At 51.3% G+C, this 25,127-nt stretch overlaps 1 protein-coding gene across 6 annotated transcripts in view; it reads right to left on the bottom strand.

Annotated features, from left to right (window-relative positions):
• The window catches only part of LOC110513475 (vacuolar protein sorting-associated protein 13B), an 818,772-nt gene that overhangs the window by 361,993 nt on the left and 431,652 nt on the right, over positions 1-25,127 (bottom strand). For all 6 annotated transcript variants that reach the window (XM_036938036.1, XM_036938048.1, XM_036938043.1 and 3 more), the window contains exon 23: positions 3,536-3,770. In XM_036938036.1, coding sequence (XP_036793931.1) covers positions 3,536-3,770 — 235 coding nt within the window. The remainder of the gene's footprint in view (positions 1-3,535; positions 3,771-25,127) is intronic.

Below are 25,127 nucleotides of genomic sequence, written 5' to 3' on the forward strand. Positions count from 1 at the left end.
TAGCCAGCGAGGGAGTTTAAAAAAAAATAAAAACAGGGTCCCCCCCCCCCCCGTTTTCTGTCAGAGAGCACGGCGGAATGTTCTAGAGGAGGAATAGACATGGTTATGTCAACCTCACCTTCACCACATGTAGAGACAGCGGTACTATATATCGATCTAACACACACACACACACACACACACACACACACACACCACACACACACACACACACACACACCACACACACACACACACACACACACACACTAACAGTCTCGCCTCTTAGACCGGTGATCTGTCATTTCTCAAGGTAAATGAGGAATACAACCACAAGCATCCCACAGTGTTCAACATGTCCTCTTCCTCATGTCCATGTTCCAGACGTTTAGGGGGAACATGCTAGGGCTCATTTGGTTCTGATATGGGACAGCTAGGGCTCATTTGGTTCTGATTGGGACAACTAGGGCTCATTTGGTTCTGATTGGGACAACTAGGGCTCATTTGGTTCTGATTGGGACAGCTAGGGCTCATTTGGTTCTGATTTGGGACAACTAGGGCTCATTTGGTTCTGATTTGGGACAACTAGGGCTCATTTGGTTCTGATTTGGGACAACTAGGGCTCATTTGGTTCTGATTGGGACAGCTAGGGCTCATTTGGTTCTGATTTGGGACAGCTAGGGCTCATTTGGTTCTGATTTGGGACAGCTAGGGCTCATTTGGTTCTGATTGGGACAGCTAGGGCTCATTTGGTTCTGATTTGGGACAGCTAGGGCTCATTTGGTTCTGATTTGGGACAGCTAGGGCTCATTTGGTTCTGATTTGGGACAGCTAGGGCTCATTTGGTTCTGATTGGGACAGCTAGGGCTCATTTGGTTCTGATTTGGGACAGCTAGGGCTCATTTGGTTCTGATTTGGGACAGCTAGGGCTCATTTGGTTCTGATTTGGGACAGCTAGGGCTCATTTGGTTCTGATTTGGGACAGCTAGGGCTCATGTGGTTCTGATTTGGGACAGCTAGGGATCATTTGGTTCTGATTTGGGACAGCTAGGGCTCATTTGGTTCTGATTGGGACAGCTAGGGCTCATTTGGTTCTGATTTGGGACAGCTAGGGCTCATTTGGTTCTGATTTGGGACAGCTAGGGCTCATTTGGTTCTGATTTGGCACAGCTAGGGCTCATTTGGTTCTGATTTGGGACAGCTAGGGCTCATTTGGTTCTGATTTGGGACAGCTAGGGCTCATTTGGTTCTGATTTGGGACAGCTAGGGCTCATTTGGTTCTGATTTGGGACAGCTAGGGCTCATTTGGTTCTGATTTGGGACAGCTAGGGCTCATTTGGTTCTGATTTGGGACAGCTAGGGCTCATTTGGTTCTGATTTGGGACAGCTAGGGCTCATTTGGTTCTGATTTGGGACAGCTAGGGCTCATTTGGTTCTGATTTGGGACAGCTAGGGCTCATTTGGTTCTGATTTGGGACAGCTAGGGCTAATTTGGTTCTGATTTGGGACAGCTAGGGCTCATTTGGTTCTGATTTGGGACAGCTAGGGCTCATTTGGTTCTGATTTGGGACAGCTAGGGCTCATTTGGTTCTGATTTGGGACAGCTAGGGCTCATTTGGTTCTGATTTGGGACAGCTAGGGCTCATTTGGTTCTGATTTGGGACAGCTAGGGCTCATTTGGTTCTGATTTGTGACAGCTAGGGCTCATTTGGTTCTGATTTGGGACAGCTAGGGCTCATTTGGTTCTGATTTGGGACAGCTAGGGCTCATTTGGTTCTGATTTGGGACAGCTAGGGCTCATTTGGTTCTGATTTGGGACAGCTAGGGCTCATTTGGTTTGGGACAGCTAGGGCTCATTTGGTTCTGATTTGGGACAGCTAGGGCTCATTTGGTTTGGGACAGCTAGGGCTCATTTGGTTTGGGACAGCTAGGGCTCATTTGGTTCTGATTTGGGACAGCTAGGGCTCATTTGGTTTGGGACAGCTAGGGCTCATTTGAATCTGATTTGGGACAGCTAGGGCTCATTTGGTTCTGATTTGGGACAGCTAGGGCTCATTTGGTTCTGATTTGGGACAGCTAGGGCTCATTTGGTTCTGATTTAGGACAGCTAGGGCTCATTTGGTTCTGATTTGGGACAGCTAGGGCTCATTTGGTTCTGATTTGGGACAGCTAGGGCTCATTTGGTTCTGATTTGGGACAGCTAGGGCTCATTTGGTTCTGATTTGGGACAGCTAGGGCTCATTTGGTTCTGATTTGGGACAGCTAGGGCTCATTTGGTTCTGATTTGGGACAGCTAGGGCTCATTTGGTTCTGATTTGGGACAGCTAGGGCTCATTTGGTTCTGATTTGGGACAGCTAGGGCTCATTTGGTTCTGATTTGGGACAGCTAGGGCTCATTTGGTTCTGATTTGGGACAGCTAGGGCTCATTTGGTTCTGATTTGGGACAGCTAGGGCTCATTTGGTTCTGATTTGGGACAGCTAGGGCTCATTTGGTTCTGATTTGGGACAGCTAGGGCTCATTTGGTTCTGATTTGGGACAGCTAGGGCTCATTTGGTTCTGATTTGGGACAGCTAGGGCTCATTTGGTTCTGATTTGGGACAGCTAGGGCTCATTTGGTTTGGGACAGCTAGGGCTCATTTGGTACAGCTAGGGCTCATTTGGTTCTGGTTTGGGACAGCTAGGGCTCATTTGGTTCTGATTTAGGACAGCTAGGGCTCATTTGGTTCTGATTTGGGACAGCTAGGGCTCATTTGGTTCTGATTTGGGACAGCTAGGGCTCATTTGGTTCTGATTTGGGACAGCTAGGGCTCATTTGGTTCTGATTTGGGACAGCTAGGGCTCATTTGGTTCTGATTTGGGACAGCTAGGGCTCATTTGGTTCTGATTTGGGACAGCTAGGGCTCATTTGGTTCTGATTTGGGACAGCTAGGGCTCATTTGGTTCTGATTTGGGACAGCTAGGGCTCATTTGGTTCTGATTTGTGACAGCTAGGGCTCATTTGGTTCTGATTTGGGACAGCTAGGGCTCATTTGGTTCTGATTTGGGACAGCTAGGGCTCATTTGGTTCTGATTTGGGACAGCTAGGGCTCATTTGGTTCTGATTTGGGACAGCTAGGGCTCATTTGGTTCTGATTTGGGACAGCTAGGGCTCATTTGGTTCTGATTTTAATGTTCTGTGTCTTTTGGCATTTGGACAAGCCCTGACTTTTCACTTAAAACATATAACAGGTGTTATAACAACCTCCCATATACGATTCAGAATACAACCTCCCTCCAGTCTGGGCCTGGACACCATGAAGGAGAAGTCCTGCTATAACAGGTGTTATAACAACCTCCCTCCCCCCAGTCTGGTCCTGGACACCATGAAGGAGAGGTCCTGCTATAACAGGTGTTATAACAACCTCCATCCAGTCTGGTCCTGGACACCATGAAGGAGAGGTCCTGCTATAACAGGTGTTATAACCACCTCCCTCCAGTCTGGGCCTGGACACCATGAAGGGGAGGTCCTGCTATAACAGGTGTTATAACAGGTGTAATAACATGTAATAACCTACCTTCCTCCAGTATGGGCCTGGACACCATGAAGGGGAGGTCTTGCAGGGGCTCCATGTATTTGTGTCCAGCAGACAGCACAGTGATATGGGGCAGGCAGACTACCAGAGTCCCAGGCATGGTGGCCTGGTTGTGGTACCAGCTACGGACAGTACCGGGGATGTCTCCACAGATAATGGTGCTGGGAGAGGGGAGGCTGTCGTTGGGGAGGAACACACAGCATGACTGGAGATCCAACTGGAGGAGGAGAGAAGAAGAAGAGGAGGAGAGAGAAGAAGAAGAGGAGGAGAGAAGAAGAGGAGGAGAGAAGAAGAGGAGATAGAGGAAGAGGAGGAGAGAAGAGGAGAGAGAGAGGAAGAGGAGGAGAGAAGAAGAGGAGAGAGAGGAAGAGGAGGAGAGAAGAAGAGGAGGAGAGAAGATGATTAGAGAGAGGAAGAGGAGAGAAGAGGAGGAGGAGAGAGAAGAAGAAGAGGAGGGGAGAAGAGGAGGAGAGAAGAAGAGGAGATAGAGGAAGAGGAGGAGAGAAGAGGAGAGAGAGGAAGAGGAGGAGAGAAGAAGAGGAGAGAGAAGAAGAGGAGGAGAGAAGAAGAGGAGAGAGAGGAAGAGGAGGAGAGAGAAGAAGAAGAGGAGGGGAGAAGAAGAGGAGGAGAGAGAAGAGGAGAGAGAGGAAGAGGAGGAGAGAAGAAGAGGAGAGAGAGAAGAAGAGGAGAGGAAGAGGAGAGAAGAAGCGGAGGAGGAGAGAGAATAAGAGGAGAGAAGAAGAGGAGATAGAGGAAGAGGAGGAGAGAAGAGGAGAGAGAGGAAGAGGAGGAGAGAAGAAGAGGAGAGAGAGGAAGAGGAGGAGAGAAGAAGAGGAGAGAGAGGAAGAGGAGAGAAGAAGCGGAGGAGAGAAGATGATTAGAGAGAGGAAGAGGAGAGAAGTAGAGGAGGAGAGAGAAGAAGAAGAGGAGGGGAGAAGAAGAGGAGGAGAGAGAAGAAGAGGAGAGAGAGGAAGATGAGGAGAGAAGATGATTAGAGAGAGGAAGAGGAGGAGAGAGAAGAAGAGGAGGAGAGTAGAAGAGGAGAGAGAGGAAGAGGAGGAGAGAGAAGAAGAGAGATGGTGCACCATTAGAACTGTGCATCAAATGAATACATACAACACAACAACAGCTTGAGGAGCAGGGAGGAACAGGGAGGAGCAGGGAGGAGCAGTGAGGGGCAGGGAGGAGCAGTGAGGGGCAGGGAGGAGCAGTGAGGAGCAGGGAGGAGCAGGGAGGAGCAGGGAGGAGCAGTGAGGGGCAGGGAGGAGCAGTGAGGAGCAGTGAGGAGCAGGGAGGGGCAGTGAGGAGCAGGGAGGAGCAGTGAGGGGCAGGGAGGAGCAGGGAGGAGCAGGGAGGAGCAGTGAGGAGCAGGGAGGAGCAGGGAGGAGCAGTGAGGAGCAGGGAGGAGCAGGGAGGAACAGTGAGGAGCAGGGAGGAGCAGTGAGGAGCAGGGAGGAGCAGGGAGGAGCAGGGAGGAGCAGGGAGGGGCAGGGAGGAGCAGGGAGGGGCAGGGAGGGGCAGGGAGGGGCAGGGAGGAGCAGTGAGGAACAGTGAGGAGCAGGGAGGAACAGTGAGGAGCAGGGAGGAGCAGTGAGGAGCTGTGAGGAACAGGGAGGGGCAGTGAGGAACAGGGAGGGGCAGTGAGGAGCAGGGAGGGGCAGTGAGGAGCAGGGAGGAGCAGGGAGGGGCAGTGAGGAACAGTGAGGAGCAGTGAGGAGCAGGGAGGGGCAGGGAGGAGCAGTGAGGAGCAGTGAGGAGCAGGGAGGGGCAGGGAGGAGCAGTGAGGAGCAGTGAGGAGCAGGGAGGAGCAGTGAGGAGCAGTGAGGAGCAGGGAGGAGCAGGGAGGAGCAGTGAGGAGTAGTGAGGAGCAGTGAGGAGCAGTGAGGAACAGTGAGGGGCAGTGAGGGGCAGTGAGGAGCAGTGAGGAGCAGGGAGGAACAGTGAGGAGCAGGGAAGAGCAGTGAGGAGGGTTTCTGTACCAGAGTAACTTAGTCTTCAACAGACCATGAACTCTGTGCTGTCTCAGTGTTTACACGACACGGCTGGTTGAAACTCCTCAGAAGGACAACACTGGTGTAATGGAAAAGCACATGTCCCTTCGCTCCTAAATCTGACCCGTACAAAACTAATCTCTTCGCATTGTGTCAAGTTTTTCTCTTGTTGGACACTGTTCAAAGCCACAGAATACAGAGAAACAAACACTGGGTAACTCACGGTGGTAACTGCCCATGAGGCCATCTATGGCGAGCGCAGATCAATCATGAATAAGGAAATATGTGCTTTTCCTGTGTGCGGCGTGAGGTAGTTTAGGTTACTAATCTGAGGCAGGGGGGGGAAACACAGACAGGGTGTAATCCCAGTTCCCACAGTTAAAAAGGAGGGCTTCAGTCACAGTTACCGTGGAGGGTTCATTCACAGTCACCGTGGAGGGTTTCAGTCACAGTCACTATGGAGGGCTTCAGTCACCATGGAGGGCTTCAGTCACCATGGAGGGCTTCAGTCACAGTCACTATGGAGGGCTTCAGTCACAGTCACTATGGAGGGCTTCAGTCACCATGGAGGGCTTCAGTCACCATGGAGGGCTTCAGTCACAGTCACTATGGAGGGCTTCAGTCACAGTCACCATGGACGGCTTCAGTCACCATGGAGGGCTTCAGTCACAGTTACCGTGGAGGGCTTCAGTCACCATGGACGGCTTCAGTCACCATGGAGGGCTTCAGTCACAGTCACTATGGAGGGCTTCAGTCACAGTCACCATGGAGGGCTTCAGTCACCATGGACGGCTTCAGTCACCATGGAGGGCTTCAGTCACAGTCACTATGGAGGGCTTCAGTCACAGTCACCATGGAGGGCTTCAGTCACCATGGAGGGCTTCAGTCACCATGGAGGGCTTCAGTCACAGTCACTATGGAGGGTTTCAGTCACAGTTATCATGGAGGGTTCATTCACAGTCACCATGGAGGGCTTCAGTCACAGTTATCATGGAGGGCTTCAGTCACAGTCACTGTGGAGGGCTTCTGTCACAGTCACCATGGAGGGCTTCAGTCACAGTCACCATGGAGGCTTCAGTCACAGTCACCATGGAGGGCTTCAGTCACAGCCGCTGTGGAGGGTTCAGTCACAGTCACTATGGATGGCTCAGTCACATTCACCATGAAGGGCTTCACAGTCACCATGGAGGGTTCAGTCACAGTCACCATGGAGGCTTCAGTCACAGTCACCATGGAGGGTTCAGTCACAGTCACCATGTAGGCTACAGTCACAGTCACCATGGAGGGTTCAGTCACAGTCACCATGGAGGGTTCAGTCACAGTCACCATGTAGGCTACAGTCACAGTCACCATGGAGGGTTCAGTCACAGTCACCATGGAGGGTTCAGTCACAGTCACCATGGAGGGTTCAGTCACAGTCACCATGGAGGGTTCAGTCACAATCACCATGGAGGGCTTCTGTCACAGTCACCATGGAGGGCTTCTGTCACAGTCACCATGGAGGGCTTCTGTCACAGTCACCATGGAGTGTTTCAGTCACAGTCACATTCGCAGTCACCATGGAGGGCTTCTGTCACAGTCACCATGGAGGGCTTCTGTCACAGTCACCATGGAGGGTTCAGTCACAGTCACTATCTCCCACATTCAGAGTGTGGGGAGGAACAGGTAGGACAAGGACTAACAGGTAGGACTAACAGGTAGGACTAACAGGTAGGACTAGGACTAACAGGTAGGACTAGAACTAACAGGTAGGACTCACTCAGCCCCTAAGTCACCCTGGGAGACCAGGACATGCTCCTGGGTCTCCCTGAGGTTGTGCTGTTAATGGGTGGAAGAGTCAGAGAGAGTCAGAGAGAGAGATAGAGAGAGATAGAGAGAGAGTCAGCGAGAGAAATAGAGAGTCAGAGAGAGAGAGATAGTCACAGAGAGTCAGAGAGAGATAGAGAGAGTCAGAGAGAGAGATATAGTCACAGAGAGAGTCAGAGAGAGTCAGAGAGAGAGAGAGAAAGTCAGAGAGAAAGAGAGAGTCAGAGAGAGAAAGAGTCAGAGAGAAAGAGAGAGAATCACAGAGAGAGAGAGAGTCAGAGAGAGAGAGAGAGTCAGAGAGACAGAGTCAGAGAGAGAGAGAGAGTAACAGAGAGAGAGAAAGAGCTCTATGCCTGTGGTGCTTGTACGAACAGATTCAACCAGAGGGAAGAGAAGAGAGTGTAAACAGCCTGATGTCAGAATATCAACTGCTGAGACCACTGCCAAAACCAATGACAGCATCTCTGTTACACCAGCTCTCCCTTGCGCTCTCTCTCTCTCCCCTCTCTGTTGCTCCCCCCCCCCCTCTCTCTCTCGCTCCCCCCTCTCTCTCTCTCCCCTCTCTCTCCCCCCATCTCTCTCTCTCTATATTTCTCTCTAACTCTCCCCCCTCTCTCTCTCCTCTTCTCCCCTGTCAAAGCCGTGGTGTTTGTGTCCAGTCGTTGTACCATGACCACGCATTGATTCACAATGGAAAATGTGTGTTACTGTGTTTCATGGCCAGAGGGGAGAGAGAGAAGAGGAGAACATAGTCTGTGGTTCACGGTCAGAGGGGAGAGAGAAGAGGAGAACAGAGCCCGTGGTTCACAGTAGGGTTGATGCTCAGGGCCACACAGTGAAATGACAGCTTGACATGAGGTGGTTTGTAATACTACAGGGGTAATCTGAGTCAATCTGGACACTGTGTGTTCCTATGGAGAGAGCTAGCTACAGGGGTAATCTGAGTCAATCTGGACACTGTGTGTTCCTATGGAGAGCGCTAGCTACAGGGGTAATCTGAGTCAATCTGGACACTGTGTGTTCCTATGGAGAGAGCTAGCTACAGGGGTAATCTGAGTCAATCTGGACACTGTGTGTTCGTATGGAGAGAGCTAGCTACAGGGGTAATTTGAGTCAATCTGGACACTGTGTGTTCCTATGGAGAGCGCTAGCTACAGGGGTAATCTGGACACTGTGTGTTCCTATGGAGAGAGCTAGCTACAGGGGTAATCTGGACACTGTGTGTTCCTATGGAGAGAGCTAGCTACAGAGGTAATCTGGACACTGTGTGTTCCTATGGAGAGAGCTAGCTACAGGGGTAATCTGGACACTGTGTGTTCCTATGGAGAGAGCTAGCTACAGGGGTAATCTGAGTCATTCTGGACACTGTGTGTTCCTATGGAGAGAGCTAGCTACAGGGGTAATCTGTGTCAATCTGGACACTGTGTGTTCCTATGGAGAGAGCTAGCTACAGGGGTAATCTGGACACTGTGTGTTCCTATGGAGAGAGCTAGCTACAGGGGTAATCTGGACACTGTGTGTTCCTATGGAGAGAGCTAGCTACAGAGGTAATCTGGACACTGTGTGTTCCTATGGAGAGAGCTAGCTACAGGGGTGATCTGGACACTGTGTGTTCCTATGGAGAGAGCTAGCTACAGGTGTAATCTGAGTCATTCTGGACACTGTGTGTTCCTATGGAGAGAGCTAGCTACAGGGGTAATCTGAGTCAATCTGGACACTGTGTGTTCCTATGGAGAGAGCTAGCTACAGGGGTAATCTGGACACTGTGTGTTCCTATGGAGAGAGCTAGCTACAGGGGTAATCTGGACACTGTGTGTTCCTATGGAGAGAGCTAGCTACAGAGGTAATCTGGACACTGTGTGTTCCTATGGAGAGAGCTAGCTACAGGGGTAATCTGGACACTGTGTGTTCCTATGGAGAGAGCTAGCTACAGGTGTAATCTGAGTCATTCTGGACACTGTGTGTTCCTATGGAGAGAGCTAGCTACAGGGGTAATCTGAGTCAATCTGGACACTGTGTGTTCCTATGGAGAGAGCTAGCTACAGGGGTAATCTGGACACTGTGTGTTCCTATGGAGAGAGCTAGCTACAGGGGTAATCTGGACACTATGTGTTCCTATGGAGAGAGCTAGCTACAGGGGTAATCTGGACACTGTGTGTTCCTATGGAGAGAGCTAGCTACAGGGGTAATCTGGACACTGTGTGTTCCTATGGAGAGAGCCAGCTACAGGGGTAATCTGAGTCAATCTGGACACTGTGTGTTCCTATGGAGAGAGCTAGCTACAGGGGTAATCTGGGCACTGTGTGTTCCTATGGAGAGCGCTATCTACAGGGGCAATCTGGACACTGTGTGTTCCTATGGAGAGAGCTAGCTACAGGGGTAATCTGGACACTGTGTGTTCCTATGGAGAGAGCGAGCTACAGGGTTAATCTGGACACTGTGTGTTCCTATGGAGAGAGCTAGCTGCAGGGTTAATCTGGACACTGTGTGTTCCTATGGAGAGAGCTAGCTACAGGGTTAATCTGGACACTGTGTGTTCCTATGGAGAGAGCTAGCTACAGGGTTAATCTGGACACTGTGTGTTCCTATGGAGAGAGCTAGCTACAGGGTTAATCTGGACACTGTGTGTTTCTATGGAGAGAGCTAGCTACAGGGTTAATCTGGACACTGTGTGTTCCTATGGAGAGAGCTAGCTACAGGGTTAATCTGGACACTGTGTGTTCCTATGGAGAGAGCTAGCTACAGGGTTAATCTGGACACTGTGTGTTCCTATGGAGAGAGCTAGCTACAGGGGTAATCTGGACACTGTGTGTTCCTATGGAGAGAGCTAGCTACAGGGTTAATCTGGACACTGTGTGTTCCTATGGAGAGAGCTAGCTACAGGGGTAATCTGAGTCAATCTGGACACTGTGTGTTCCTATGGAGAGAGCTAGCTACAGGGGTAATCTGGACACTGTGTGTTCCTATGGAGAGAGCTAGCTACAGGGGTAATCTGGACACTGTGTGTTCCTATGGAGAGAGCTAGCTACAGGGGTAATCTGGACACTGTGTGTTCCTATGGAGAGAGCTAGCTACAGGGGTAACCTGGACACTGTGTGTTCCTATGGAGAGAGCTAGCTACAGGGGTAATCTGGACACTGTGTGTTCCTATGGAGAGAGCTAGCTACAGGGTTAATCTGGACACTGTGTGTTCCTATGGAGAGAGCTAGCTACAGGGGTAATCTGGACACTGTGTGTTCCTATGGAGAGAGCTAGCTACAGGGGTAATCTGGACACTGTGTGTTCCTATGGAGAGAGCTAGCTACAGGGTTAATCTGGACACTGTGTGTTCCTATGGAGAGAGCTAGCTACAGGGTTAATATGGACACTGTGTGTTCCTATGAAGAGAGCTAGCTACAGGGTTAATCTGAGTCAATCTGGACACTGTGTGTTCCTATGGAGAGAGCTAGCTACAGGGTTAATCTGGACACTGTGTGTTCCTATGGAGAGAGCTAGCTACAGGGGTAATCTGGACACTGTGTGTTCCTATGGAGAGAGCTAGCTACAGGTTAATCTGGACACTGTGTGTTCCTATGGAGAGAGCTAGCTACAGGGGTAATCTGGACACTGTGTGTACCTATGGAGAGAGCTAGCTACAGGGGTAATCTGGACACTGTGTGTTCCTATGGAGAGAGCTAGCTACAGGGGTAATCTGGACACTGTGTGTTCCTATGGAGAGAGCTAGCTACAGGTTAATCTGGACACTGTGTGTTCCTATGGAGAGAGCTAGCTACAGGGGTAATCTGGACACTGTGTGTACCTATGGAGAGAGCTAGCTACAGGGGTAATCTGGACACTGTGTGTTCCTATGGAGAGAGCTAGCTACAGGTTAATCTGGACACTGTGTGTTCCTATGGAGAGAGCTAGCTACAGGGTTAATCTGGACACTGTGTGTTCCTATGGAGAGAGCTAGCTACAGGGGTAATCTGGACACTGTGTGTTCCTATGGAGAGAGCTAGCTACAGGTTAATCTGGACACTGTGTGTTCCTATGGAGAGAGCTAGCTACAGGTTAATCTGGACACTGTGTGTTCCTATGGAGAGAGCTAGCTACAGGGGTAATCTGGACACTGTGTGTTCCTATGGAGAGAGCTAGCTACAGGTTAATCTGGACACTGTGTGTTCCTATGGAGAGAGCTAGCTACAGGGTTAATCTGGACACTGTGTGTTCCTATGGAGAGAGCTAGCTACAGGGGTAATCTGAGTCAATCTGGACACTGTGTGTTCCTATGGAGAGAGCTAGCTACAGGGGTAATCTGGACACTGTGTGTTCCTATGGAGAGAGCTAGCTACAGGGGTAATCTGGACACTGTGTGTTCCTATGGAGAGAGCTAGCTACAGGGGTAATCTGGACACTGTGTGTTCCTATGGAGAGAGCTAGCTACAGGGGTAACCTGGACACTGTGTGTTCCTATGGAGAGAGCTAGCTACAGGGGTAATCTGGACACTGTGTGTTCCTATGGAGAGAGCTAGCTACAGGGTTAATCTGGACACTGTGTGTTCCTATGGAGAGAGCTAGCTACAGGGGTAATCTGGACACTGTGTGTTCCTATGGAGAGAGCTAGCTACAGGGGTAATCTGGACACTGTGTGTTCCTATGGAGAGAGCTAGCTACAGGGTTAATATGGACACTGTGTGTTCCTATGAAGAGAGCTAGCTACAGGGTTAATCTGAGTCAATCTGGACACTGTGTGTTCCTATGGAGAGAGCTAGCTACAGGGGTAATCTGGTCACTGTGTGTTCCTATGGAGAGAGCTAGCTACAGGGGTAATCTGGACACTGTGTGTTCCTATGGAGAGAGCTAGCTACAGGGTTAATCTGGACACTGTGTGTTCCTATGGAGAGAGCTAGCTACAGGGTTAATCTGGACACTGTGTGTTCCTATGGAGAGAGCTAGCTACAGGGGTAAAATATGGTACAAGGTCATTGGGTATTGGAGATAATTGTGTTTGACAGCTCAGCGACAGGCCAATCAACAGAGTTTTGGAAGGAGTGGGGTACATGGACCATCTCCCCTACTGAGAAGTGACAGGTGTGGGTTGGGGGGGGGGGGGGTTAAAGGTCAGGCAGGTGAAGGGAGTTTGGACCGTTCCATCAGATGCCTGGCTGGTGGAAAAGCACAGAGTTCTATTACGCCAAAATGACCAAAAACATTCAGTGATTACAACAACAACAACAAACAACAACATCAGTGTTTTGGTTTTTACCATAATAGGAGAGTGAAAATGTTTCCCATTTTGGGGTTAAAAGTTGTGGAAGAGGCAGATGTTTCCACCGTGGACACAGGAGGCACAACTCTAAGAGCTGCGACACAACTAGTATCTGAAAGGCAAAGTGGTCTAAGTCTCACGTGTTATATCTCTAACGCATCTCTCTGTAACTCTCTCAGGAGGTCAGTAGTTTAATCTAAAGGCTGGCTGTAACATGTATCTCTATCGCATCTCTCTGTAACTCTCTCAGGAGGTCACGGGGATGTTCAACAAGTAGTTTAATTTAAGAATAAGGCCAGAGAGGGGTGTGGTATGGCTCGTAGGCACAACGCAACACGGAGTGCCTGGACACAGCCCTTAGATTTGCCTTTTACCCCCCCCCCCCCCCCCCCCCCCCCAAGGGCCGAATTTCTTAATTAAATTACTTGTTCAAGGACTGACTAACACCAGGTCTATAGGAAGGACTGACTAACACCAGGTCTATAGGAAGGACTGACTAACACCAGGTCTATAGGAAGGACTGACTAACACCAGGTCTATAGGAAGGACTGACTAACACCAGGTCTATAGGAAGGAAACAGATGCAGACTAATGGGAATGGTTGGAAGGTCTGGTCCCAAACAAAACCCTATTCCCTACCTAGTACACAGGAGAGGATGTTGGGCTGGATCGTGTAGTTTGTGTGTGTGTGTGTGTGTGTGTGTGTGTGTGTGTGTGTGTGTGTGTGTGTGTGTGTGTGTGTGTGTGTGTGTGTGTGTGTGTGTGTGTGTGTGTGTGTGTGTGTGTGTGTGTGTGGTGTGTGTGTGTGTGTGTCTGTTTCCGTGTGTGTGTGTGTGTGTGTGTGTGGTGTGTGTGGTGTGTGTGTATGTGTGTGTGTGTGTGTGTGTGTGTGTATGTGTGTGTGTGTGTGTGTGTGTGGTGTGTGTGGTGTGTGTGTGGTGTGTGTGTATGTGTGTGTGTGTGTGGTGTGTGTGGTGTGTGTGTGTGTGTGTGTGTGTGTGTGTGTGTGTGTGTGTGTGTGTGTGTGTGGTGTGTGTGTGGTGTGTGTGTATGTGTGTGTGTGTGTGTGTGTGTGTGTGTGTGTGTGTGTGTGTGTATAAGGCAGGTAGCATCATCACCACCTCAACAGACTCTATTGAAAACTTTCTGAACTAGAACAGGAAACTAAAACATTTCTTCATTTCAACCAGGAAGTCTCTGGAAAAACACACCAATACATTCCTTATGCTGGTTTAGACACACACACACACACACACGGAAACAGACACACACACCATACACACACACACAGCTCATATTCTCCCCTGTGATTGTACAGTCAATGACCATGTGCAGAATAAAAGGGCATTTTGCAGCCGGCCTGGCTTCCAGCCAAGACACCTGAATTAACACCCCCCCCCCCCTCCTTAAACAGAGATGTGAGACTGAAACGGCCTCTCTTCTCTCCTGTGTTCCCCAGCCCACTGCTGTGTGTTGATCTAATAACCTCCACTCCTCCACAGTGGCCCACCAACCAGCCAGCTACAGACCCAGCTTTAGTTCCTAGTGTGTTGATCTAGTTACCTCCACAGTGGTCCACCAGCCAGCCAGCTACAGACCCAGCTTTAGTTCCTAGTGTGTTGATCTAGTTACCTCCACGCCTCCACAGTGGCCCACCAGCCAGCCAGCTACAGACCCAGCTTTAGTTCCTAGTGTGTTGCTCTAGTTAGCCCCACTCCTCCACAGTGGCCCACCAACCAGCCAGCTACAGACCCAGCTTTAGTTCCTAGTGTGTTGATCTAGTTACCTCCAGTGGCCCACCAACTGGCCAGCTACAGACCCAGCTTTAGTTCCTAGTGTGTTGATCTAGTTACCTACAGTGGCCCACCAACTAGCCAGCTACAGACCCAGCTTAAGTTCCTAGTGTGTTGATCTAGTTACCCCTACTCCTCCACAGTGGCCCACCAGCCAGCCAGCAACAGACCCAGCTTTAGTCCCTAGTGTGTTGATCTAGTTACCTCCAGTGGCCCACCAACTAGCCAGCTACAGACCCAGCTTTAGTTCCTCGTGTGTTGATCTAGTTACCTCCACTCCTCCACAGTGGCCAAACCAGCCAGCCAGCTACAGACCCAGCTTTAGTTCCTAGTGTGTTGATCTAGTTACCTCCACTCCTCCACAGTGGCCCACCAACCAGCCAGCTACAGACCCAGCTTTAGATCCTAGTGTGTTGATCTAGTGACCTCCACAGTGGCCCACCAGCCAGCCAGCAACAGACCCAGCTTTAGTTCCTAGTGTGTTGATCTAGTTTCCTCCAGTGGCCCACCAACCAGCCAGCTACAGACCCAGCTTTAGTTCCTAGTGTGTTGATCTAGTTACCTCCACTCCTCCACAGTGGCCAAACCAGCCAGCCAGCTACAGACCCAGCTTTAGTTCCTAGTGTGTTGATCTAGTTACCTCCACTCCTCCACAGTGGCCCACCAACCAGCCAGCTACAGACCCTGCTTTAGATCCTAGTGTGTTGATCTAGTGACCTCCACAGTGGCCCACCAGCCAGCCAGCAACAGACCCAGCTTTAGTCCCTAGTGTGTTGATCTAGTTTCCTCCAGTGGCCCACCAGCCAGCCAGCTACAGACTCAGCTTTAGTTTCTAGTGTGTTGATCTAGTTACCTCCAGTGGCCCACCAACTAGCCAGCTACAGACCCAGCTTTAGATCCTAGTGTGTTGATCTAGTGACCTCCACAGTGGCCTACCAACCAGCCAGCTACAGACCCAGCTTTAGTTCCTAGTGTGTTGATCTAGTTACCTCCACAGTGGCCCACCAGCCAGCCAGCTACAGACCAGGCTTTAGTTCCTAGTGTGATTGTCCTGGGGGTGAAATGGCTGCCTGTCTTTCTCTGTTTCCCTGGGTTGGCCTGACAACACAGAGTTCTAAATATGGAGATCATGTCAGTTCTCAGATCTCCTGGCCAGCCAATCAGACAGGCCTTTTGGAGTCACACGTGTAGACTGGACCCTGTTTCAATTCCACTGTTTTAAATATGTGTCCCTCCTCTCTCCCTGTAGGAGAGGCTGTGTCCAGTACTGTTCAATATTACTGTCCTGTCCTGTTTAATGTTATGACCGAGCCAGTACACGAGGATGGTTTATCTGTCCTGTCCTGTTTAATGTTATGACCGAGCCAGTACACCAGGATGGTTTATCTGTCCTGTCCTGTTTACTGTTATGACCGAGCCAGTACACCAGGATGGTTTATCTGTCCTGTCCTGTTTAATGTTATGACCGAGCCAGTACACCAGGATGGTTTATCTGTCCTGTCCTGTTTAATGTTATGACCGAGCCAGTACACCAGGATGGTTTATCTGTCCTGTCCTGTTTAATGTTATGACCGAGCCAGTACACCAGGATGGTTTATCTGTCCTGTCCTGTTTAATGTTATGGCCGAACCAGTACACCAGGATGGTTTATCTGTCCTGTCCTGTTTAATGTTATGACCGAGCCAGTACACCAGGATGGTTTATCTGTTCTGTCCTGTCCTGTTTAATGTTATGACCGAGCCAGTACACCAGGATGGTTAATCTGTCCTGTCCTGTTTAATGTTATGACCGAGCCAGTACACCAGGATGGTTTATCTGTCCTGTCCTGTTTAATGTTATGACCGAGCCAGTACACCAGGATGGTTTATCTGTCCTGTCCTGTTTAATGTTATGACCGAGCCAGTACACCAGGATGGTTTATCTGTCCTGTCCTGTTTAATGTTATGACCGAGCCAGTACACCAGGATGGTTTATCTGTCCTGTCCTGTTTAATGTTATGACCGAGCCAGTACACCAGGATGGTTTATCTGTCCTGTCCTGTTTAATGTTATGACCGAGCCAGTACACCAGGATGGTTTATCTGTCCTGTCCGGTTTAATGTTATGACCGAGCCAGTACACGAGAATCTGTGTCCAACAAGGCCGGTTTTCCTGCAGATGAAAAGGAAGCAGAATAAAAACCAGTGTACAGTTTAAAGTCTGTATTGTATTAAGTGGACGGTTAAATCTGAAGGCTGGATGGTTTAATCTGAAGGCTGGATGGTTTAATCTAAAGGCTGGATGGTTTAATCTGAAGGCTGGATGGTTTAATCTGAAGGCTGGATGGTTTAATCTGAAGGCTGGATGGTTTAATCTGAAGGCTGGATGGTTTAATCTGAAGGTTTAATCTGAAGGCTGGATGGTTTAATCTGAAGGTTTAATCTGAAGGCTGGATGGTTTAATCTGAAGGCTGGATGGTTTAATCTGAAGGCTGGATGGTTTAATTTGAAGGCTGGATGGTTTAATCTGAAGGCTGGATGGTTTAATCTGAAGGCTGGATGGTTTAATCTGAAGGTTTAATCTGAAGGCTGGATGGTTTAATCTGAAGGTTTAATATGAAGGCTGGATGGTTTAATCTGAAGGCTGGATGGTTTAATCTAATGGTTTAATCTGAAGGCTGGATGGTTTAATCTGAATGCTGGATGGTTTAATCTGAAGGCTGGATGGTTTAATCTGAAGGCTGGATGGTTTAATCTGAAGGCTGGATGGTTTAATCTGAAGGCTGGATGGTTTAATCTGAAGGCCCATGTAGAAGTGGCAAATATTACCATAGGAGGGAAGCTCTTCGAAACGTTCTGGTGAAACTAGCAGATGACCGTCTGTAGAGAGGACAGGCAGCCTGGGTTATACCAAAACACAACCCCATCACTACAGGGATGTGTCTGTGTGCGTGTGCATGTGTGTGTGTGTGAGTGATTGTACACGTGTGTGTGTGTGTGTGCACATACACTAGGCCAGAGTCCATCTCTCCCAGGAGCTAGTCCCCCCTCTCTCTCTCCCTCCTTCTCTCTCTCTGTCTCTCTCTGTCTGTCTCTCGCTCTCCCTCCTTCTCTCTCTCTGTCTCTCTCTGTCTGTCTCTCGCTCTCCCTCCTTCTCACTCTATCTCGCTCTCTCTGTTCCACCAAACAACAGTGACTCACCACAGAGTATAGCGAGCCTTAGGGTTCCACAGGAAACAGCCCGGAGATAAAGAGGAGAGAGAGAGGAGAGAGAGAGGAGAGAGAGAGGAGAGAGAGAGGAGAGGAGAGGAGAGGAAATTAGAAACACCCTGCCCGCGTGGATCCCTGATGAAAACATTCCCAAGCTCTGGACCTGGGAACATCTCGGAACAACCACAGGACAGAACACCTTGTTTTGTAAAACCAGATCCGGCTCCAAACGTAATCTTCTTCCTGTGTGACGGAAGGACGGCCCGGAGAGACCGAGAGAAATATCTTCTGTATTTCCTGAAATGGCTGAGCTGAGGACGGAAGGACCCAGGGGGCCTCTGACGGTCCTCAGCAGCTAACCTTAACCTCAACCCTAACCGCCCACAACCTCACCACACACACACCTCACTAATCTGCCTGTGCACCCTGGGTAACTGTTTCCACAAAACCACATGTGAAAAGGTAGCAGAGAAGAGGATATGAGTTAGTGTCTGAGAAGGGAGGGGAAACTGGGGTAGTGGTAGTGTTATAGTTAGGGTTAGACTGGGGTAGTGGTAGTGTTATAGTTAGGGTTAGACTGGGGTAGTGTTATAGTTAGGGTTAGACTGGGGTAGTGGTAGTGTTATAGTTAGGGTTAGACTGGGGTAGTGGTAGTGTTATAGTTAGGGTTAGACTGGGGTAGTGGTAGTGTTATAGTTAGGGTTAGACTGGGGTAGTGTTATAGTTAGGGTTAGACTGGGGTAGTGTTATAGTTAGGGTTAGACTGGGGTAGTGTTATAGTTAGGGTTAGACTGGGGTAGTGTTATAGTTAGGGTTAGACTGGGGTAGTGTTATAGTTAGGGTTAGACTGGGGTAGTGTTATAGTTAGGGTTAGACTGGGGTAGTGTTATAGTTAGGTTTAGACTGGGGTAGTGGTAGTGTTATAGTTAGGGTTAGACTGGGGTAGTGTTATAGTTAGGGTTAGACTGGGGTAGTGTTATAGTTAGGGTTAGACTGGGGTAGTGTTATAGTTAGGGTTAGACTGGGGTAGTGGTAGTGTTATAGTTAGGGTTAGACTGGGGTAGTGTTATAGTTAGGGTTAGACTGGGGTAGTGGTAGTGTTATAGTTAGGGTTAGACTGGGGTAGTGGGAGTGTTATAGTTAGGGTTAGACTCGAGTAGTGGTAGTGTTATGTAGCTAGCAGGACCCCAGCCTCCCTATAACAGCCAGCTAGCAGGACCACAGGCTCCCTATAACAGCTAGCTAGCAGGACCCCAGCCTCCCTATAACAGCCAGCTAGCAGGACTACAGCCTCCCTATAACAGCCAGCTAGCAGGACTACAGCCTCCCTATAACAGCCAGCTAGCAGGACCCCAGCCTCCCTATAACAGCTAGCTAGCAGGACCCCAGCCTCCCTATAACAGCCAGCTAGCAGGACCCCAGTCTCCCTATAACAGCTAGCTAGCAGGACTCCAGCCTCCCTATAACAGCCAGCCAGCAGGACTCCAGCCTCCCTATAACAGCCAGCTAGCAGGACTCCAGCCTTCCTATAACAGCCAGCCAGCAGGACCCCAGCCTCCCTATAACAGCCAGCTAGCAGGACTCCAGCCTCCCAATAACAGCTAGTTAGCAGGACCCCAGCCTCCCTATAACAGCCAGCTAGCAGGACTCCAGCCTCCCTATAACAGCCAGCTAGCAGGACTCCAGCCTCCCTATAACAGCTAGCTAGCAGGACTCCAGCCTCCCTATTACAGCCAGCTAGCAGGACTCCAGCCTCCCTATTACAGCCAGCTAGCAGGACCCCAGCCTCCCTATAACAGCCAGCTAGCAGGACGCCAGCCTCCCTATAACAGCTAGCTAGCAGGACCCCAGCCTCCCTATAACAGCCAGGTCCTAGTTAGCAGGACTCCAGCCTCCCTATAACAGCCAGCTAGCAGGACTCCAGCCTCCCTATAACAGCCAGCTAGCAGGACGCCAGCCTCCCTATAACGGCTAGCTAGCAGGACTACAGCCTCCCTATAACAGCCAGCTAGCAGGACTCCAGCCTCCCTATAACAGCTAGCTAGCAGGACTACAGCCTCCCTATTACAGTCAGCTAGCAGGACTCCAGCCTCCCTATAACAGCTAGCTAGCAGGACTCCATCCTCCCTATAACAGCTAGCTAGCAGGACCCCAGCCTCCCTATAACAGCCAGCTAGCAGGACCCCAGCCCCCCTATAACAGCTAGTTAGCAGGACCCCAGCCTCCCTATAACAGCTAGTTAGCAGGACTCCAGCCTCCCTATAACAGCTAGTTAGCAGGACCCCAGCCTCCCTATAACAGCCAGCCAGCAGGACTCCAGCCTCCCTATAACAGCCAGCTAGCAGGACTACAGCCTCCCTATAACAGCCAGCTAGCAGGACTACAGCCTCCCTATAACAGCTAGCAGGCAGGACTACAGCCTCCCTATAACAGCCAGCTAGCAGGACTCCAGCCTCCCTATAACAGCTAGTTAGCAGGACCCCAGCCTCCCTATAACAGCCAGCTAGCAGGACTCCAGCCTCCCTGTAACAGCCAGCTAGCAGGACTCCAGCCTCCCTATAACAGCCAGCTAGCAGGACCCCAGCCTCCCTATAACAGCCATCTAGCAGGACTCCAGCCTCCCTATAACAGCCAGCTAGCAGGACTCCAGCCTCCCTATAACAGCCAGCTAGCAGGACTCCAGCCTCCCTATAACAGCCAGCCAGCAGGACTACAGCCTCCCTATAACAGCCAGCTAGCAGGACCCCAGCCTCCCTATAACAGCCGGCTAGCAGGACCCCAGCCTCCCTATAACAGCTAGCTAGCAGGACTCCAGCCTCCCTATAACAGCTAGCTAGCAGGACCCCAGCCTCCCTATAACAGCTAGCTAGCAGGACCCCAGCCTCCCTATAACAGCCAGCTAGCAGGACTCCAGCCTCCCTATAACAGCCAGCTAGCAGGACTCCAGCCTCCCTATAACAGCCAGCTAGCATCATTCCAGCCCCACTGCTTACAGTAGCTGACAGGCGCGGTGTTTCTCAGGGTGGATATCTGGGGAAAATAAACCCTCTAGGTGACATGAAGGCTGTTTATTTCTGCAGCCCAGGCTGTTTGGTTTCACCACGGAGACGTAATTACAGCTTTGATCGCCACGTTTATTGATCCAAAATCTGACTTTCGAGTGTGTGGCCGGCCTCTCCACCTCCCCAGTCTCACTCAATCACACCCCCCCCCCTGTCCTCACCCCTGCCTCCCCCCTGCCTCTCCAGGCCTTCCTCGGTGAGAGGTGTGGCTCTCCATACTCATCCCCAGGACTCCAGGACCCAGGGGTCAGAGGTCAGAACAGATACCAGACAATCTCTAAAAGCAATAAGCACCACTTCTGCAAATGGGGGTCAGTGGCCTTGTTCTGTGTGAGGTCATCAGTGTGCTGCAGAGGATGGACCTAGGCCATGGCCAAGTCACCCCCCCCCCTCTCTCTCTCCCTCCCTCCCTCACTCCCTCTCTCTCTCCATCTCCCTCTCCCCCTCTCCCTCTCTCTCTCTGTCTCTCCCTATCTCCCCCTCTCTCTCTCTCTCTCTCCCTCTCTCTCTCTCTCTCTCCCTCCCTCTCTCCCTCTCCCTCTCTCTCTCTCTCCCTCTCTCCCTCCCTCTCCCTCTCTCTCTCTCTCTCTCTCTCTCTCTCTCTCTCTCCCTCCCTCTCCCTCTCTCTCTCTCTCCCTCTCTCCCTCCCTCTCTCTCTCTCTCCCTCTCTCTCTCTCCCTCCCTCACCCCTTCATCCTCTCACTCAGTAAACAGCTAGTATGTAACCGGGAGTTGTGGAGAAAGTCCCCTATAGTCCTACTATAATAGAAAATGACTCAAGTAAAAGTGGAAGTCACCCAGTAAAATACTACTTGAGTAAAAGTCTAAAAGTATTTGGTTTTAAATATTCTTAGGTATTAAAAGTAAATGTAACTGCTCAAATATACTGACGTACAACATAAAAGTAAAAGTATAAATTATTTAAAATTCCTTCTATTAAGCAAACCAGACGGCCCCATTTTAGTTTTAAGACAGGGAACTGAAGTACTTTACACCACTGGTAGTGTCCCCCCCCTCTCTCTCCCTCTCTCCCTCTTCCATCTCTCCCTCCCTCTTCCTCCTCCATCTCTCCCTCCCTCCCCCTCTCTCTCCCTCCCTCTTCCTCCTCCATCTCTCCCTCCCCTCCCTCTCTCTTCCATCTCTCCCTCCCCCTCTCTCTCCCTCCCTCTTCCTCCTCCATCTCTCCCTCCCTCTTACTCCTCCATCTCTCCCTCCCTCTTACTCCTCCATCTCTCCCTCCCCTCCCATCTCTCCCTCCCCCTCTCCCTCTTCCTCCTCCATCTCTCTCTCCCTCCCCCTCCCTCTTCCATCTCTCCCTCTCTCTCACTCCATCTCTCCCTCCCTCCCCCTCCCTCTTCCATCTCTCCCTCCCTCTCTCTTACATCTCTCCCTCACTCTCCCTCTCTCTTCCATCTCTCCCTCTCTCTCTCCCTCCCTCTTCCTCTTCCAGCTCCCCCCCTCTTCCTCATCCATCTCTCCCTCCCTCTCCCTCTCTCTTCCATCTCTCCCTCCCTCCCTCCACCTCTCTCTCCCTCCCTCTTCCTCCTCCATCTCTCCCTCCCTCTCTCTTCCATCTCTCCCTCCCCCTCTCTCTCCCTCCCCCTCTCTCTTCCATCTCTCCCTCTCCCTCCCTCCCCCCCTCCCTCTTCCTCCTCCATCTCTCCCTCCCTCTCTCTTTCATCTCTCCCTCTCCCTCCCTCCCTCTCTCTCCCTCCCTCTTCCTCCTCCAGCTCTCCCTCTCCCTCCCTCTTCCTCCTCCATCTCTCCCTCCACCTCCACCTTCCTCTTCCATCTCTCCCTCCCTCTTCCTCCTCCATCTCTCCTCCCCTCCCTACCCCTCCCATCTCTCCCTCCCTCCCCCTCTCTCTCCTTCCCTCTTCCTCCTCCATCTCTCCCTCCCTCCCCCCTCTTCCATCTCTCCCTCCCTCCCCCCTCTTCCTCCTCCATCTCCCCTCCCCTCCCCCTCCCATCTCTCTCTCCCCTCTTCCTCCTCCATCTCTCCCTCCCTCCCCCTCTCTCTCCTTCCCTCTTTCTCCTCCATCTCTCCCTCCCTCCCCCCTCTTCCATCTCTCCCTCCCTCCCCCTCTCTCTCCCCCCTCTCCCTCCTCCATCTCTCCCTCCCTCCCCCTCTCTCTCCTTCCCTCTTCCTCCTCCATCTCTCCCTCCCTCCCCCCTCTTCCATCTCTCCCTCCCTCCCCCTCTCTCTCCCCCCTCTTCCTTCTCCATCTCTCCCTCCCTCTCCCTCCCTTTCCCTCTCTCTTCCATCTCTCCCTCCCAGTGCCCCAACATCAACACGTGTTGTAGTTTCCTATTGCTGCCACAGAGATCGATTGGGTCTTAAATAGAGAGAAAAGACCGTAGGGTCTCATGTTTGACTTCCACCTTAAAATGATACACCCCCGGGGACAAGAACAATTATTCAGATTATTTTACATGTACTCAATTCATTTAAACTTCAGTCATCCAGGGAAGCACTGATTTACACCGTGATGGACGCTGTGATGATATCACAATACTGAAATCTGACAGAGGAGAGGGGGAGAGAGACACAGAGAGAGAGAGAGAGACAGAGAGAGACACAGAGAAAGAGAGAGAGAGAGAGAGACAGAGAGAGAGAGAGAGAGAGACACACACACACAGAGAGAGAGAGAGAGAGAGAGAGAGAGAGAGAGAGACAGAGAGAGAGAGAGAGACAGAGAGAGAGAGAGAGAGAGAGAGAGAGAGAGAGAGACACACACACACAGAGAGAGAGAGAGAGAGAGAGAGAGAGAGAGAGAGAGAGAGTACAAGAGAGAGAGAGATAATTAAGTAATGTGTAGGTGATGTGTGCTCCAGCCGAGGGTCAGATGGTCGATCATGGAAACCATCTGGCCGGGTCCCTCTGAGCCACACACACACACACACACACACACACACACACACACACACACACACACACACACACACACACAGACACAGACACAACCATCTGGCCGGGTCCCTATGAGCTACACCAAACACAAATGATCTCTCAGAAGAAATATCCTATTCATTAATGCATGGCAGCTGCGTGGACAAGTCTTACGCCATTTTTCCATGGCAACATCCTTTCTGTTTCAGGAGATCCCATTTCAGTTTTGGTAGCAACGTCCTCCACTGCCAGGGCTGAACACATTCACGTGTTGAATAGTGGGAATTACTGCTGAATTCCTGAAATACAATCACCTCCTGTTCACTTACGATTATATCTGTGGTGAAACGAGGGTGGGGTGGGGGGGTGAGAGGACAGAGGGGTAATGAGAGGGGGAGGGGGGTGAGAGGACAGAGGGGTAATGAGAGGGGGGGGGGGGGTGAGAGGACAGAGGGGTAATGAGAGGGGGTGGGGGGGTGAGAGGACATAGGGGTAATGAGAGGGGGAGGGGGGATGAGAGGACAGAGGGGTAATGAGAGGGGGAGGGGGGGAGAGAACAGAGGGGTAATGAGAGGGGGTGGGGGGGTGAGAGGACAGAGGGGTAATGAGAGGGGGTGGGGGGGTGAGAGGACAGAGGGGTAATGAGAGGGGGTGGGGGGGTGAGAGGACATAGGGGTAATGAGAGGGGGAGCGGGGATGAGAGGACAGAGGGGTAATGAGAGGGGGTGGGGGGGTGAGAGGACAGAGGGGTAATGAGAGGGGGTGGGGGGGTGAGAGGACATAGGGGTAATGAGAGGGGGAGGGGGGGGTGAGAGGACAGAGGGGTAATGAGAGGGGGTGGGGGGGTGAGAGGACATAGGGGTAATGAGAGGGGGAGGGGGGGTGAGAGGACAGAGGGGTAATGAGAGGGGGTGGGGGGGTGAGAGGACATAGGGGTAATGAGAGGGGGAGGGGGGTGAGAGGACAGAGGGGTAATGAGAGGGGGAGGGGGTGAGAGGACAGAGGGGTAATGAGAGGGGGGGGGTGAGAGGACAGAGGGGTAATGAGAGGGGGAGGGGGGGTGAGAGGACAGAGGGGTAATGAGAAGGGGAGGGGGGGTGAGAGGACATAGGGGTAATGAGAGGGGGAGGGGGGGTGAGAGGACAGAGGGGTAATGAGAAGGGGAGGGGGGGTGAGAGGACAGGGGGGTAATGAGATGGGGGGGGTGAGGGGACAGAGGGGTAATGAGAAGGGGAGGGGGGGTGAGAGGACAGAGGGGTAATGAGAGGGGGAGGGGGGGAGGGGGGGAGAGGCCAGAGGGGTAATGAGAGAGGGAGGGGTAATGAGAGGGGGAGGGGGGGTGAGGCCAGAGGGGTAATGAGAGGGGAGGGGGGTTGAGAGGACAGATGGGTAATGAGAGGGGGAGGGGGGGAGAGGCCAGAGGGGTAATGAGAGGGGGAGGGGGGTGAGAGGACAGAGGGGTAATGAGAGGGGGAGGGGGTGAGGCATGTGGCCACCTCAGGCCAGACCACACTGGTCAATGTGACAATAACAGCCAGGCCTCAGTCATAACTTAAAGTGACCACTACAATAACAGCATCTACACACAGACCTGCTG

Source organism: Oncorhynchus mykiss, chromosome 2 (assembly GCF_013265735.2).
Source record: "Oncorhynchus mykiss isolate Arlee chromosome 2, USDA_OmykA_1.1, whole genome shotgun sequence".
NCBI classification, from domain to species: domain Eukaryota; kingdom Metazoa; phylum Chordata; class Actinopteri; order Salmoniformes; family Salmonidae; genus Oncorhynchus; species Oncorhynchus mykiss.